This window comes from Penicillium manginii (assembly GCF_028828005.1).
Source record: "Penicillium manginii strain IBT 31320 chromosome Unknown utg000001l:1.0-3466041.0:1.0-3467806.0, whole genome shotgun sequence".
NCBI classification, from domain to species: domain Eukaryota; kingdom Fungi; phylum Ascomycota; class Eurotiomycetes; order Eurotiales; family Aspergillaceae; genus Penicillium; species Penicillium manginii.
The window spans coordinates 747,318-762,472 of record NW_026643102.1 but is presented as its reverse complement, the minus strand read 5'-3'; the positions used below and the strand labels follow the sequence as shown (position 1 = coordinate 762,472).

The 15,155-nt window shown below is 48.8% G+C and overlaps 6 protein-coding genes across 6 annotated transcripts; 4 read left to right on the top strand and 2 right to left on the bottom strand.

Annotated features, from left to right (window-relative positions):
* Positions 1–634: 634 nt before the first annotated feature.
* On the top strand, positions 635–2,637 carry N7533_000274 (uncharacterized protein; the record flags this gene model as incomplete). The annotated part of the gene is made up of 3 exons (XM_057096924.1): positions 635–664; positions 716–2,021; positions 2,081–2,637. 3 exons carry the CDS (start codon positions 635–637, stop codon positions 2,635–2,637), a joined length of 1,893 nt encoding a protein of 630 aa, XP_056965417.1.
* Positions 2,638–3,373: 736 nt separating this feature from the next.
* Positions 3,374–4,559, top strand: N7533_000273 (putative C2H2 finger domain protein (Kin17); the record flags this gene model as incomplete). Its single annotated transcript, XM_057096923.1, has 3 exons — positions 3,374–3,447; positions 3,555–3,769; positions 3,823–4,559. The coding sequence occupies 3 exons, from the start codon at positions 3,374–3,376 to the stop codon at positions 4,557–4,559; spliced, it is 1,026 nt and encodes a 341-aa protein (XP_056965416.1).
* A 356-nt stretch (positions 4,560–4,915) lies between these two features.
* On the bottom strand, positions 4,916–7,013 carry N7533_000272 (uncharacterized protein; the record flags this gene model as incomplete). The annotated part of the gene is made up of 3 exons (XM_057096922.1): positions 4,916–5,779; positions 5,839–6,666; positions 6,822–7,013. 3 exons carry the CDS (start codon positions 7,011–7,013, stop codon positions 4,916–4,918), a joined length of 1,884 nt encoding a protein of 627 aa, XP_056965415.1.
* A 2,140-nt stretch (positions 7,014–9,153) lies between these two features.
* N7533_000271 (uncharacterized protein) lies at positions 9,154–9,600 on the top strand (the record flags this gene model as incomplete). The annotated part of the gene is given in 3 exon segments (XM_057096921.1): positions 9,154–9,286; positions 9,312–9,367; positions 9,379–9,600. 3 exon segments carry the CDS (start codon positions 9,154–9,156, stop codon positions 9,598–9,600), a joined length of 411 nt encoding a protein of 136 aa, XP_056965414.1.
* Positions 9,601–11,915: 2,315 nt separating this feature from the next.
* Positions 11,916–12,210, bottom strand: N7533_000270 (metallo-beta-lactamase superfamily protein; the record flags this gene model as incomplete). The annotated part of the gene is made up of 2 exons (XM_057096920.1): positions 11,916–12,107; positions 12,163–12,210. The coding sequence occupies 2 exons, from the start codon at positions 12,208–12,210 to the stop codon at positions 11,916–11,918; spliced, it is 240 nt and encodes a 79-aa protein (XP_056965413.1).
* Positions 12,211–13,390: 1,180 nt separating this feature from the next.
* On the top strand, positions 13,391–14,201 carry N7533_000269 (SDR family NAD(P)-dependent oxidoreductase; the record flags this gene model as incomplete). The annotated part of the gene is made up of 2 exons (XM_057096919.1): positions 13,391–13,959; positions 14,012–14,201. 2 exons carry the CDS (start codon positions 13,391–13,393, stop codon positions 14,199–14,201), a joined length of 759 nt encoding a protein of 252 aa, XP_056965412.1.
* Positions 14,202–15,155: the final 954 nt, after the last annotated feature.

Here is a 15,155-nt window from a genome sequence, read left to right as displayed (position 1 = left end):
TCCAAACAGCTTCCGAAGGTCCTCGATCATCTAGAAATAGTAGCAATGAAATATCATGATGCCATTATACTACTATTCGAGCTCCATCCTAGGAGAGGAATAGTGCTATTGTAGATACTATGACAAAGAACGTATCCGCAGAAAACTTTATCGAGAATCAAGAATAGAAATACATTTGCAGGAGCTTGAATTAGGAAAATTTGAATTTGAATCTGCCAGCAAATTTCCTAGTCCAGGGTTTAGGGCATAGACTACTACTGAGCTGTGTACTGGACGAATCAGGAAGTGAACCCATTGGCGCGTGGAAGCAAACGCAGCAGACCCACATATGCCCATGGTCACGCCCACAACTCACCCTTGACACGCACCCCCACAATTTACACGCACCTCCAACCCATCTCACCGCCCAGACCCACCGCCTACCCAAAATGCCACTTAACCGTACTCAAACGAGCTTCGCAATGCTCGATACCACACTCGGTCCCAAGCTCGACCCAGCGAGTCGCGCGTTGAATCTGAAACCCCCGTTCAGCGTCTTTCTCGTAGAATCCCTAGAGGCCTGCGACTTCACCCACGCAGAAACCTTCCTCTAACACCAGACGATCCGTCTTTTCCTGGTCGCGAAGCCCATCCAATGGCGCCGTTCAAAGATGAACACATCGCGGTGAGTGTTTTTTAACTACCTGCTATGGAATTCCTCACTGACTGTTTCAAGCTCATCGCGCCCGGTTCTGAATTGACCCTCGCGCAACTCGGCCTGCCGGAGCCATACAGCCCCGCAAAGGTTCGCATCGCGACGCGCATGTTCCCAGCTGAGAAAGCTGGCGAGTACGAACCTCATCGGATTCGGAAGATCACCAAGAGTTCTACCTCTAACACCACTCCTACCACCATTCCCGGCGCATCTGGACAGCCCCTCAAGGAGGATGTCGTAATGAAGGATGCAGGAGCTTCGGCTCCTCGCGAGGGAACCGCCGAGGGCGCTGAAAAGGCCGAGACTGAGCCTGCCCAAGAGGTCCTTTACGAGGAAGACGTGATGTCCGACGAGGGCGCCGTCTATCCCATTCGAGACGGCCGCATCGTGAACCGAAACGCGTTCTTCGCCCTCCTCCAGCACGTTTACAACCTGCTCAGCCCTCCTCTCCACACCCCCATTCTCATGGTGGCCGAGCCCGGCTGGACCCAGACTGACCGGGAGGAGATCACCCGCTTCGTCTTCGAGAACTTCAGCATCCCGGGGTTTGCATATGTGGATGCCGCCTTTGCTACCTCTTGGGGCTTCGGGGTTCTCAATGGGCTTGTCATCGACGTTGGCAAGACCAAGACCGATGTCACCGCGATCGTCGGCTCCGTTCCCCAAAAGATCGGTCGAGGTATCGCGCTCTCCGGATGTGGCGGTGATGCCATGACTGATCGCCTTCTCGAGCTTCTCGGACCGAAGGGGTTCACCCGCGAGATGTGCGAGCAGCTCAAGCGGAGTGATATTGCTGAGATCCTCCCACCTGGAACTCCCCTTCCCGGCGCTGCGGCCACCGCTCACCAGAGCAACACCCGTCCTGGTGAGCCAGCTGGCCCTAACTTTGCCTCCACCGAGGGTACCTCCGAGGGCAATGGAGGAGACGAGGGCGTTCTGGATGTCGCGGCTATCGTCAGCGGTGACACGTCCGAGTACCTCGCGAACATGGAGAAGGACAAATCGACCGGCAAGAAGGTCGATCCCAAGCAGCCCAACGCTCAGAAAGAGCGGGCTTCGTTCCAGTTCGAAGAGTTCGTCGAGATGGAGAACGATGCCCAAGCTGGTGGCTCCAAGCGCTACAAGCGCAACGTCCGGGAGATCACTGTTGGCGTGGAGCGTTTCCTCGCAGCAACGCCGCGTCAGAATGCCGGCCCTCTCCTGAGCAATGGAATTCTGGATGATATTGCCTCCCAGGTTCAGTACGCGATCAACTCCTGCCCCAACGACAAGCGTAACGAGCTTTGGAGCAACCTCATGATCGTGGGAGCCGGCAGTCGAGTCCGTGGTAAGTTTCCCCAGTTCGAATTCTTCTTTATTGACCCTAGCTAACCACCCCCCCCCCAGGTTTCAATCAGGCTCTTCTCGGAGTGATCACGCAGAAGTTCATGAACTCTCCCTCTGCCTCCATTTTCACCTCGGAGATTCCATCCACCTTCTCCACACCTATCCCCACCGGCGGAACCAACACGCCCGCCCAGATGGGCCAAGGCCAACCCGGCCCGCAGCACCATCCTGCTGCCCATGGCGTGAATCCCCTTCTGGTCGCCGCCACGCACAACAACCCCGGGATGCCCACTGTTCCCGGTACCCCTGGCATGGACCAGGGCTCGCAGCACCGAGCTGGTCACTTCCAGGGGCCCACCGTTATCAAGGCGACGAAGTTTCCCGAGTACAACTCGGACTTCAAAGGTCGCCCGAACAGCAACACTCCCGGTGCCAGCTCCGGCCCCGGCAGTACCTCTCGGGGCGGACACGGCTCCGAGGAAGCAGCCTTCCTGGGTGCACAGGTCTGTGCTAAGGTCTTCTTCGGGATCGACCAAGGCCAGACCAAGTCCTTCATGTCCCGATCGGAGTACAACGACTTCGGCCCGGAGGGCATGACCGACTTCTGCTTCGTTTGAGCGGCGGCGGCGGCATGCACTTAGGGTGCATGAAAAGGGCAGGGCGTTTGTTTTCCGGCGCATGATTGACGACTCAGCGATCTCTTTTTCCATCCTTTTTCGATGTTCTCTTTCTTCTCTCCGCCGATTTCGATTCGATTTCGATTTGATTTCGAGTACAACCATCATCTACTACCATTTCTCATAACCTCTTGTCGAAAAAAGATCCCTTCTGGCGCATGGCGTTGACAGACCTACCCTTTGGTTTTGTCCGGTTTTCTTCTTTGTTTTGTAATTTTTCTCCACTTTTTTTTTCGGTCCCTTTCACTAGAGATTCCTTTTCTTTTAGATCGGAGATTCCCTTTGTGACGCGACCTGATTTCTGTTTTACTATCATATATGATGGGGCCACTGGGCAAGTGGATGTTCCCGGACGGAGAATAGCCCGCCGTTCTCCTGCTTTTGGTAATACCTGGGCTGAAACGAACACGGCCTGGCTCGATGGTAGATACGCTTACATTTTAGCAATATCATTATCTACCTGACTGCTTTCCTGTAGACTGAGCATTACTGTAGTCATCATTGGGGCTATTCCTATGCTTACCTGTAGCCATACAAGAGGAACGGGCTGTCCACTGCCTATCAATCACGTGCCGACTCTTATCGCCACCGGATAAGCATCGGTCATTGCGGCCTCAACTTTGAACCAACCTTCGACCTTCACCTTACTTCCTCACTCACCTCCCAATCACCAAAAATGCCCAAAGCAGAAGCCGGCTCAACGAAAGCCATCGCAAACGCCAGCAGGCGAAAAGGCCTCGGCCGCCTACGGTACGTCCACCAACCAGCGCGCCGCTCCGCACCTTTGCACCTTCTCCCTCCCCGCAACTTTCCTCGTCAAAAGTAAGGTCAAGCAGTAACTAACTCCCGGTCCACAGATGGTACTGCCAAGCCTGCGAAAAGCAATGCCCAGACGAAAACGGCTTCAAATGCCACGTCCAAAGCGAATCCCACGTCCGCCAAATGATGCTCATCGGCGAAGACTCGAAATCACACATCGAGGGCTTTAGTCGGGATTTCTCGAAGAATTTCATCGAGACGTTGAGGACTGCGCATGGGACGAAGAGTGTTCATGCTAATCATTTTTATCAAGGTCAGTCGTTTCGGGAGGACAGACAAGAACAATACAAGGCTAACACTGTGTAGAAATTATTCGCGACAAATCGCATATCCATCTTAACGCTACGAAGTGGAAGTCTCTCACGCAGTACGTCGCGTACCTGGGTAAAGAGGGAATTTGCAAAGTCGACGATACGGAGAAGGGGTTGCATATTGCCTGGATTGATAATTCGCCCGAGACGTTGCGGAAGCGCGAGGCGTTGCTTAAGAAGGAGAGGCAGGATAAGGGTGATGAGGAGCGAGAGCAGAAGGCTATTCGGCAGCAGGTTGAGCGGGCGCAGAAACAGGCGAGGGAGAGGTTAGAGGCAGAAGAGAAGGAGGCTCAATCTGCGGAGAAGATGTTGCAGCATGATGGGGAGAAAGTTAAGCTTGATTTTGGATTTGGAGGAAAGCCGGCTGGGCCGGCGGAGAAGACTGAGGGTCAAGTTGTTGGCGATGCTTCCGTTGATGCTCCGGTCGAAGATACCACCAGCGCTACGGCTACCACTACGTCTGCGACGACAGATTCTCCCGCCGATCCACCTGCGCCGAAGATCTCGATGTCCTTTGGAGCGCAGAAGCCGAAGAATGTGTTTGCTTCTGGCGCGAAGAAGAATCCCTTGGCTGGGAAGAAGGGGTCTGTTCTGGCGGTGCCGAAGAAGATGTCTGAGCAGGAGAGGATTATGAAGGCTGAGATGGAGGCTAATGAGCGGAAGCGCTCGAGACCTGCGCCGGGGTTCAAGCCGGGGTTGAATAATAAGAGGCCGAAGATTTCTCTGTCTTAGATGGGCGATGTGATTTACCAGTCTCTCGGAACGAATCGGGGAGGCTTTGTTTGATTTGATTTTGGCATTCGATATACATATACCCGGAATGATAAATGGTTTTCTTCTATTTGATTTTGTACAACGAAGAGTATCATTATTGTGGTGCGCCGAGCTGGTCCAGCATCCGGGCAGATAGAATCGAAGAATGAAGTCCAAGGTTCGTTGTATAGAAATTGCTGGAATAAAAGAAATGCTATCCACTTATGATGCGAAAAAGATGCAATATATTACTAGTAACTATTGGAATGCACCACTGACTCCCACTATAAATCGCCAACTTCCAGCCCTGGAGTCACTTGCCAATGCATGCACTCTTAATTCCCAGTCCACCAAGTATAATTCCCCGTCTCAACAGGTGTATCAAAAACCAACAATGAGCTACTATTCCCCGGCCGCTCAGGCCAAACATTGAGCAATCCATCCCAAATCTCGATCCTGGAGTACTCAACATTAACACCCTCTCCCGCAAACAAGGAAATACCCGTACTATCCTCGCGACTGGGATAAATCCGACTCGTCAGGGCAAAGCGGTCGTTGGCGTAGACTTCGATTAGAGAGCCATCCACGAAAATAGTTAGATCGATGGTCTCGGTAGAAGAAGAGTTCTTGCCCTGAGCAATCTGATACGGCTTGAAATATCCCGCATGGGTGTAGTTTGTGAATTCTTTGATAAGAGATGAATGCGCGCGGTCGACGCCAATTGTGTTATTCGATGGGTCGAAGTAGATGTTCGTATACTCTTCTCGATTCGGCGATGCGGCGATGGTGATACCAGCCACGCCGGTGGTGCGCTTGATGCTTAGACTAAGCTGGTAGGAGTTGGAGGGGTGGCTTGGTAGTTTGATGTTGTTTGTCTTGCAGCTTCGAGCGTTGCAGGGATATCTCGTATGATTTGCGCTGTGCTGGAGACCAGTTACGACATCTGGGGCTGGGCGGACGCCGAGTGTGCTGGCTGTCCATGTTCCATTGGCGTTTTTGAAGAAGCGTGCGTTGCCGAGGGTGTCTTCTTTGGAAGAGGAGGTCCGGATCACATTTGGAGTATCTTGGATGAAGATTTCTCGGGGTAAAGCGAATGCGCCTTGATATCCTTGTTGCACGGCGGCAAAGTCGTTGAGATCTTCCTGAGCCCAACCCCATTGTATACGACGGTCGTTCTTTGTGTCGTTGAATGATGAGATCTGAAAGAGTTAGAATATTGAACATTTTCTATGGCAACTTCCATCCTGGCAATGCTTACCGCGTATAACAAGCCCCAATCGCTGGCACCACCGGACACCGGCTCAAAGGCAATGCTTCCATTCGAGCGGACGGAAATTGTACCCTCGTTCCAGAGTGACCACTTGTTCTGGTGGAAGCTCACGTTGCCTCCCTCTGCACCCATGCTGACGAAGTAGCGATCGCCAATAGAGAAGAAATTGGACAGTTCGAAGTTGAACCCATAGGATCCTGTTTCCTCGATACTACCCAGAGAAGTGTTCTTCTTCGGTTCCCACAGCGCACCCATAAAGGTCCAGTCGGTGAGATTTGACGCAGGGGCTTTGTAAAGAGGCATACGAGGACCGACTTCACGGATGCCAGAGCCAAATACGGCGTAGAAGTGAGGCTCGGTCGCATTGAGCACTTTGTCCAGCTCTGGCCACGAGACAAAGTATGGATCACGCCAGCCGGTGATGTTCCAGTTCCCTGGGGGCTCGCTGATGACTGGGTTATTCTCATAATGTTCCCACGTAATTCCACCATCTGTAGAGTAGGCGAGGGCCTGACTTTCTGTTCCACGAGCGTAGGGCGTGTTCCATGCCGTGGGCAGGCTGGAGGCGCCGGTGTAGAAGAGTAGGATTGTACCGTCGACTTCACCGGATAGACTGACGGGTTGAGCACCACCGGAGAAAATGGCGAGGTGGTTGTATAGGCGCGGGATTATGCTTGCCACTGCCTGTCGAGTTGGTTGTTCCGATGGATTGGGCTTCTGTGTCTTTCCACGCTGGAATGTCGTTGTCGGGCTGGTGGTCGACATCTGTCCAAGTGATGAGATCGGGGGATGTAGCATGTCCCCAGGAGACGTTGCCTATGGGAGTTAGCTTATAGATCGAATGAGTTGCAATGGCCATTTCCTACCCCAGCTGATATGGTTTGGGTGAAATTGATAATGTAAGTGGTAAAGTCCCCGAACAGGATCGTACATCGGGCCACACGGATCCTACTGAATTAGCATCATTCAACAACAGTATCCATTTGGAAAGAACAACCTACATTCATCCATCCTGCTGGCGCAAGGAAATGAGATGTTGGCCTCCAACGATCGAAGAGACTGTTGTTGCCCATTTTCTCAATCGTCTCAGATGTGAGGGTATGTCCCTGTCCCCACACCGGGGCGACAGTAAGTGCCGCTCCTAGAATGATACTCGACTTCATCTTGATCTTGGCTGTTGGCGAACTTCAGATGATCAATTCAAATATGCGGAGTCGTTCTCTTATAGTAGAATTCGATATGCACACTGCGGCTTTTAGTCGCGATATCCTCGGACATTTTGCTCTTAGCACTCGGGGGTGAACGGGGAGCTTCCTCGGGCAGATATAGAGACTAAAGTCTTAGCGCCCCTCTCCGAATGCGGAGATATTGCCACTAAGATGTTTAATGTGAAAGTGCCTGCCAAGATGGAGTTTGTGGTCGAATCAAATGCTCGGGAACTGTCCGAGGATTTTCCTGAGAATCTCCACCGATTCGCCGAGATCGATGATCATCGGGATATATTACCTGGAATGAATGTGAAGAAATGGATACGAGGAATCGAATTGTTGTAGATAATATATACTGGAACGCGAACTTTCTTAGAGAGAATTGTTTCATGAGGAAAAGTCTCTACGAATGACCCCATGACGTCACCATATATGGAATGTCGATTCAGTGCATCAACTTGAAGGTAAGTAGATTCAACACATTGTAGAATTAGCATCCTTTTAAATTGTATACAAACCTTGAAGGGGCGCCGTAGTACGAATTTTCTACTTTTAATAAAAACTGGTGAAGGTCGATCCAAATCTTGAACGAAGCCGCTCACTTTCTCATCTGATATCTCGAAGCTTGATTCTCCACCGGGTCAGCTGTTCTTGGTTTAGAATAGGCAGTGAACCGGACTATGAGAAGACGCTCCTTGAAAAGACTGAAAACTGGGACACAACAGCCAGCATACTCCAGATAATAGTCACCTTAGGCATGATTAGATGCCTTAAGCATAAGGCTGACACACCCCCTCCAACCGATCCCAACTAATCCCAACTGATCCCACACGACAACCCAATCAATCATCATTCGCTACACTTTTACGTCTTGCAAAATAGCTTAACTTGCTTTCACCTCTCATTATGGGTTCCGATCCTACTAGAGTAGTTATCTATGTCACCGTGACCGATATAGATGCCCCCCCCCAAACACGGCATAACCAGATCGGCGAACAATTCTGCAAATATACCGACCGTGAATTTCATGTTACTCTGAATCCAGCACTCTACTATCATATTCAAATCCCAGCTGATATTGACTTACCTGAGCCTGTAAGGAGATGGTCTATACTCGATTTGAATGTTACACAGGCCCTCGACAAAGAGGGCGTTTGTAAACTTCCTCATCAGGTTTTCCTTGCTACTAAACGAGGTGACCAATTGGCAAGATGATCACTGTCAGCATACTAGAACAATGAGCCTCACTAATAAGACAGAGATTTCATTCCTCGTAACCAGTGGGTTGAAAGTGCAAAGAAGCGGGCATCAACATGAATTAGGGGCGGACGACAGGAGCAAGTGATTTTTGAAAATATGCGAAAGGGGGTGGATGCCCAGGTGGTTTTCGTTGAACAATACGGGCACCGAGCCCCTCATTTGCCTTTCAAGGTGTTTCTGGCGTGGTTTCCCCCTTGCAAGCGGGGCAATACTCGTCATCCTGGTCCTCTTGCCAGTCGTATACATCCTCACGCTGACCAGGAGGACAAGTACTCTGATTCTGAATAGCAACTCGACATCTTGCGATATACACCACTGCCTCGTGACCGCATCTCCCGAAAATTCCTCGGACATTGTCACACATCTATTTCGCTTAGTATCATCTTATTTTTCAACGACAGGAAGTCCTGACTTTCGTACAAAACAAGTCCTGTGCCAAGTTTCTAAACTCAGAAGTCAACAAGGGAAGGGATTTTGGTAAGCTGAAAGATAGATGGAAAGAAGTAGATACCTTTTAGTTACTCGTATTGACTATAAGTCTTGAGACCAAGAGGGTATTACGTGTTCTGTGTGTGAGTAGCTATATAGTGCCTGGAATGAACGAGGTTCTCGAAGAGAGAAATACAATTTAAGTACCTGAATACTTTCTTAGCAAGTCAGGCGCTACTGCGTAGTTTTCGATTCGTCTCCTTTTTGCTGGATGACTTGTCAAGGCCGCTAATGTACTGCATTTTCCTTAACCCCACCTGGCTATCGTGCAGCACCGCGACATGAATGTTGTTGGCGCCCCTTTCACTGGTGCCCCTCCCTTTCTCCAATCAAGGACACCTTCGACATGTCTTCAGAACGCGTTTTAACATGCGAAACCTACACTGTGCGCTTACAACCTCAGCATAACCTGGATGTCGTGGGTTTTGGAGCTGCTGGTCAAGTCTACAATGTCAGCGACCAGATTGTTCTGAAGACTTGTCAGATTTCTGCACCACCTAGAAGCGATGCATATTGAAGCGACCTTTGGCATTATGCTTCGGACACACTATTTCATTTTAGTCTATTGAAGGATGAACGGACCGTCTTGCAACAGCTGCAAAATAGACCGCACCCCCACATCATACAAGCCAAACATACCAATCAGCCAGAGGGACTATATCTCCGCAAATATCGACAACTACCTCTAGAAGTGAAATCAGCACAGGCTCGTCGGATCACGTTATACCGCGATATTGCCAATGCTCTGCGCCACCTCCATAGCCTTGGTATCGCACGCAGATGTGAGAGTTGATAATGTGCTTGTTGACGATCGATTTTCGGCAATTCTTTGTGATTTCAGCGCTGACAATCCTTGCGGCCAACCAAACCCGGTCTTTCCAGATCTCCCACTTCCGGTCAATGGCCCTTCGCCACTCTTGTCCGAGGCATCTGGCATATTTGCACTGGCTTCGCTCATGTTTCACCTGGAGCACGGAGTCACCCCTCAACTGTCAGTTGAAAATGGGATACCGGCTTTGCCTGAATTGAAATCGGGGAATCAAGGCATTGATCAAGTCATACAGACGGCCTGGCTCGAAAAGTACACCCACACGTCAGACATGGTACATCATCTAGCTTTAATTGATGCCCAGATACACTATTACGCCGAAAGCCCCGAGGAGCTCCTTAATTTCGAGGTTTTGGGGAATCGATTCATGGGTTGGAGAAATGACTGAAAAGAGAGATTGTGTAGGGCTTCCTTTTACCAGTCTCTTAAAACAACCCCATTTGTGCCCACTAACTTCTTCTAAGGATGCGTCCTCGAAGGGATTCTTTCAGAGGAGCAATTGAAAGTTCTGGCTACAGGACACGATATGAATCCAGATGCAGATCTACGATTTTCCCATGGCAGCTTGCCCGAGAGCTCTTCCAATGCCTAGGTAGTAGTAGTAATTGGAAAGACCTGTGTCTGATAGTACTACTAGTATACTTGGTAATGACTGACAGCGATTGGATAAATGTGGTATTACTAGTATTAGTACTCCTACCAATAGCACTAGTAGTAAAGATACATTTCCCTAACTTCCAAGGTTCCTTCCCACCGGTGGTGTCATCGTTCATATATTAGTAAATGGCCTGGCCCAGACGAGAGGCACAAGAGAAGCTCTGCTCATAAATCATGTCAGCGACCAGATACTGTATCAGGCGATCCTGACTAGGAGGCAATTACAGGCGCTGACGCTAATGACCGTTTGAAGCCCCCCGAAATTGCGAGCATTTATCCCGACAGTTATGAGAACTTCCCAGCCAACGTACCCGCCAGTCTAAACAACGATGTGAAGGTTCGTGCATTATATAGCCAAAGCACTGGCATCACTCGGAACCTCACTGTACATCATGTACATGCAGCTGTCGGACTTCCATCGCTCACATTGAAGCCAAAAGCATGTTGGAAAGCAAAAAGGCAAAACCGAGTCTTTGAATGTTGACAAAGCGTTCTAGAAACCTTTATCAACTATTAAAACAACCCAGTTGCGAGTGAGTGTCGAACTGTCCATCGACCAGGCCATTAAGCCTCACGAAATCAAACAGATTAATTAAGCCTTTGGTCTTCTGCATGAACTGCGGCAATCAGTTTGATCTAGAGCTGATGAGAACTACCAACACGGAGATATTGTTACTAACATAGAATCTAATAACAGAATTAGTATCCCATTACGCATTGAGAAGTTTACTAACAGGAGGGGATGAGGAATGGAATCGATGAAAGCGCAGGTTACTTTTTTTCGGTGATATAACATGCTGATAAAAATAGGAATCTGAATTGTAACAACTCATTCGAACCGAGATTTTAGCTTGAGACGGGTAGCGCGGCACGTGATCGTCTGTTGGCAAGTATCATTTCTACCGCAGCTAGCGGCATCAATTAGTTATCTCGTTCCATCCTACACACGATAGATCCTAATCCCAATTAATCTGTATACCGAGGATTAGCGTTCAAAGTATTAAAATAGGAGGGCTCGTGTCCCAGCACTACCTTAGCTCGCGTTCTTTGCAACAGGCTGCGCAGATAGGTTCGACTGCAGTGCCAGTCATTGAAATAGCTCGTTAATGTGCCTGGGTGGATACCCTGCTCATAACTCTCCTTGACATGAAATGCGTCTCTTGTAAGCACCACGAAGCCTGTCTTCTCAAGATTGAGCTCCATCGAAATTTACCCAGGAGTGTGTCCAGGGCAATAATGCAATGTCACTCCTTGGTATATGTCGAAAGTTTGTCCAGAGAAGATTCTCCAATTTAAACGATCGATGACTAGGTAGTTTTTCAAATAGGTTCCTTGTTCTACCCCCGTAGCACACGTCCAGAAAGCATTCTTAAATTCATCCTCGTGACACCAAATGTCCAGTCTGCTTTGTGGAACAAAGTCAGAATAGGCCTAAGATTCACTCCTTTCTAAAGATTTAGAAAACCAGCCTGTACCAAAGAAGTGCTCCAAGCCTCCGGTATGGTCCCAATGTAAATGACTCAGCACCACAGCCTTCACATCTGCAATTTTCCCAGCTCTAGTAGCTTTGATAGCTTCGGGTAGGCCGTGCACTGATTTTTCCCAAGCTCTGGGGCCGCATTCTAACGCTTGACCGCCCCAGCTCTTGAGCCAGTGTCAAAAAGAGTAAGACCTACGTCGGGGTGAGAGATCAATGCCGCCACCATAATTAAATCCCGTCGCTGATGTAGCTGTGGTGGAAGGTCCACAGGGAATTGGTTCTCCCCGGCCAACAAATTTGCCGCGTCTAGGTCGACAGTCCCTAAATTCAAGAGCTGGGAATAAAATGAGCATCCAATTTATTAGGTGAAGGTTACTGCGTCGACATACCCATAATGTTGCACCAGTTGGTAGAGTTACTGCCAAAGGGGAAGACATCGTAGCATGAATTTTATTGGCATAAAACCTCAGGTTGATGTTCACCTGGATGAAAGCCTGTGAAATACGTTTTCAGAGGAAATGATATCAAATGTGGTCATATAAACAAAGGCGGCCGGCTAAACTACGGTAACCTCAATTATATAAGAAGAGATAAAATTATTGTTATCGAAACCGTCATGTGCGTTAGGTGTCATATGAGTATTATCTGTAGTACTTTCGCTGCTAATAGGCTAGTCAAAAATATTTCGTTATTCCTACTACTAGTGGTACTTCATCTACCCAACACTCTGATCGGAAAAGCGCCACTACTGGTATAAAAAATGTCTTGGCATAAGCACTTTGCATTAGTAGTGCAGGGAAATGTGGGCCCAGGGATCAATCTTCGCCGATGACATGACTTTGGGCATTCCTTGCACTACGGAGATAACACTCCACTTACCCATTTGAGGGCTAGCGCGAGCACGAAATGAGGACGGTTTCACGGAGTACTGTCACCTAAAGCACCATTTAAACCATTCAAGTTGTTGCATTGATTATACATTCCAGACATGCTTTTCGTTCACAATAGTATAGCGGTACCTCGCTCATCCGCTCTCCAAGTCTAAAATGGCTTAGTTCGCGTCAGTCAACGGCCATTCCTCTACCAATTTACAGAGCAAGAAAAAGAGATCCCGGACCCCATTTTGGCGGTGACTAAGTTTTTGCCCACCCTATGATGTGGATCGAGTAAGCAATATGCATTAATTTTCAGCGAATGACGGCAAGATAGCGGCCAAAGATGACGCTTTGGCGCAAAAATCGGCACACTCGACTAGAGATTGGGTTTCGATGTTTACTAGCAAAATATTTCCCATCCGAGAAACCATCAGTAATCAATGGGGTGGATCTATCCGAGTATTAAGGCCAAAAGTGCTTAGTGTTGACATGGGCCGCCTTCCAGGTATGGAGGGCGGAGTACAGCACAATGCTCTGTGAGTAGTGGTATATAGTAGCCAATCGCAAATGCCGAGCCAGATGATGTCAGGATAAAAGGTCGTCATCCCATCAGCCTTGAGCCAACCTCCATCTAGGATATCATATATCTATATTTTGGATCGCTCCCTTGAACACTTATGAGCCAGAGATAATACAATTTTCTTGGCAGTTCAGTGATTCATATTTGGCTCACAGCACCAACATGGCGTCTATCGCTGGCAAGGTTTTTGTTATCATGGGGAGTGCTTCTGGAATGGGCTTAGCCACAGCAAAAACTTTGCTAGCCCGCGGCGCACTCTTGGGACTATGTGATCTGAGCCAAGACGGTCTTTCAAAGTTCACTACCAAGCTCAGTGAAGAGCAGAAAGCCAGGGTTATCACCCTAACTGTCGATATTACGAGTCGTTCATCTGTTGCATCATTCCTGTGCTTGACGAAGGAAAAATTCGGCAAAATTGATGGGATTGCAAATCTTGCTGGAACCGCGGGCCATAAACTTGGACACCATGAAATATGGGAGATTGACGACGAAGAATATGATTTCATCATGGCTGCCAACGTTAGAGGTGTCTTCAACGTCCTCAGCGAGGCATTGAAGCCAGGGATTCTGCAAGAGCCGGGAAGCATTGTCCACGTGGCGAGCATGTTCGCCGAACGGGGCTTTTCAAAAGGGTCGGTTTACAGTACTAGCAAGCATGCGGGTGTGGGTATGGCTAAGAGCGCCGCGCTCGAGGCTGGCAAAAGGGGGATCAGAGTCAATGTTGTGATGCCGTAAGTACATGCCATTTTACCCTCTACAACTGAAACTGATTTCATTTATTAGCGGCCCCATTGACACACCCATGCTTCGTGCAAACGAAGAGAGTGGCGCCGAAGGAACTGATCCTGCTGTACCGCTGGGGCGGCTAGGAGAAGCACCAGAGGTTGCAAATGTTGTCGCATTTCTTTTGAGTGATGAAGCTAGTTATGTCACGGGGGTGACTTGGGCCGTTGATGGGGGAGCGAATGCTTGAAATGGTTGTTTTTGTATCTGTGCAGAATGGGGCCTTCCTTCCCAGGAATTCATTATATGGAGTCCGTATTCTAGCTTAAGAGCACCTCAATAAGAAGTAGTGTGAAGCTAAGTGCACAAATAGATTAGACGATTGCGTAACATTCAATCCACTGAATTTTCAAATGGCGGCATGACAGGACAATGCTTGTTTATCGAGAAATTAATCCTCCAAGAAAATCTCTGTTTACCAGATTCCAGCCACTAACAGTTCAATCGACACAGTTTAACCTTTTCCCTACATATTAGTGTAATCATATTGGCAAAAAGGTGTTCGTTGACTGGGAGGCCATACATAATGGCCACAACATTGTCAGCAACTCCGATAGACGGTGCTTAATCCCGTATCAAGCTTGTCAGCAATCGGGGCGGGTCTCAACAAAATCCAGACATGGTTACATTTTTCATTGGCTATCCCACGTTATCCTCTCTGGGTTGAATATTGTACCTGGGTGCATACTAATATTCTAGAATGATTGGCGTAAGTGAGTTGCATGGACCCAGTCCGGAATAGGGATCGTCCAAGAAATATTTTTAAAGCTGGAATCGACAGGAAGTGGACGAATCACTGCAAAGGTGCCAAGTCAAAGTCAATAATTGATTTCAAGGGTGCAATTCCCGAAGTTGGTTCCCTCTGTCTGCGTGCTAGATAAACCAATACAAGTACAGAAGGGCATTTTCTTAGAAGAAAAGAGTCGTCAAGGAGTGGATATTATGTGTTATCTCCTCAAATTCCCATACTTGTCTCAGATCACCCCACTAGCATATCGGTATGCTGCCTGTAATTGTGTCTTCTACATAATTGTGGCCCCTTTGAAAGAAGCCGTCACCCTTTGTTTCATGACCCTCTACCGAGACAGCATCTCGTGGCTTTTATATTTGATGGTATACCCAGGTACTAGATAACTGGATCTTA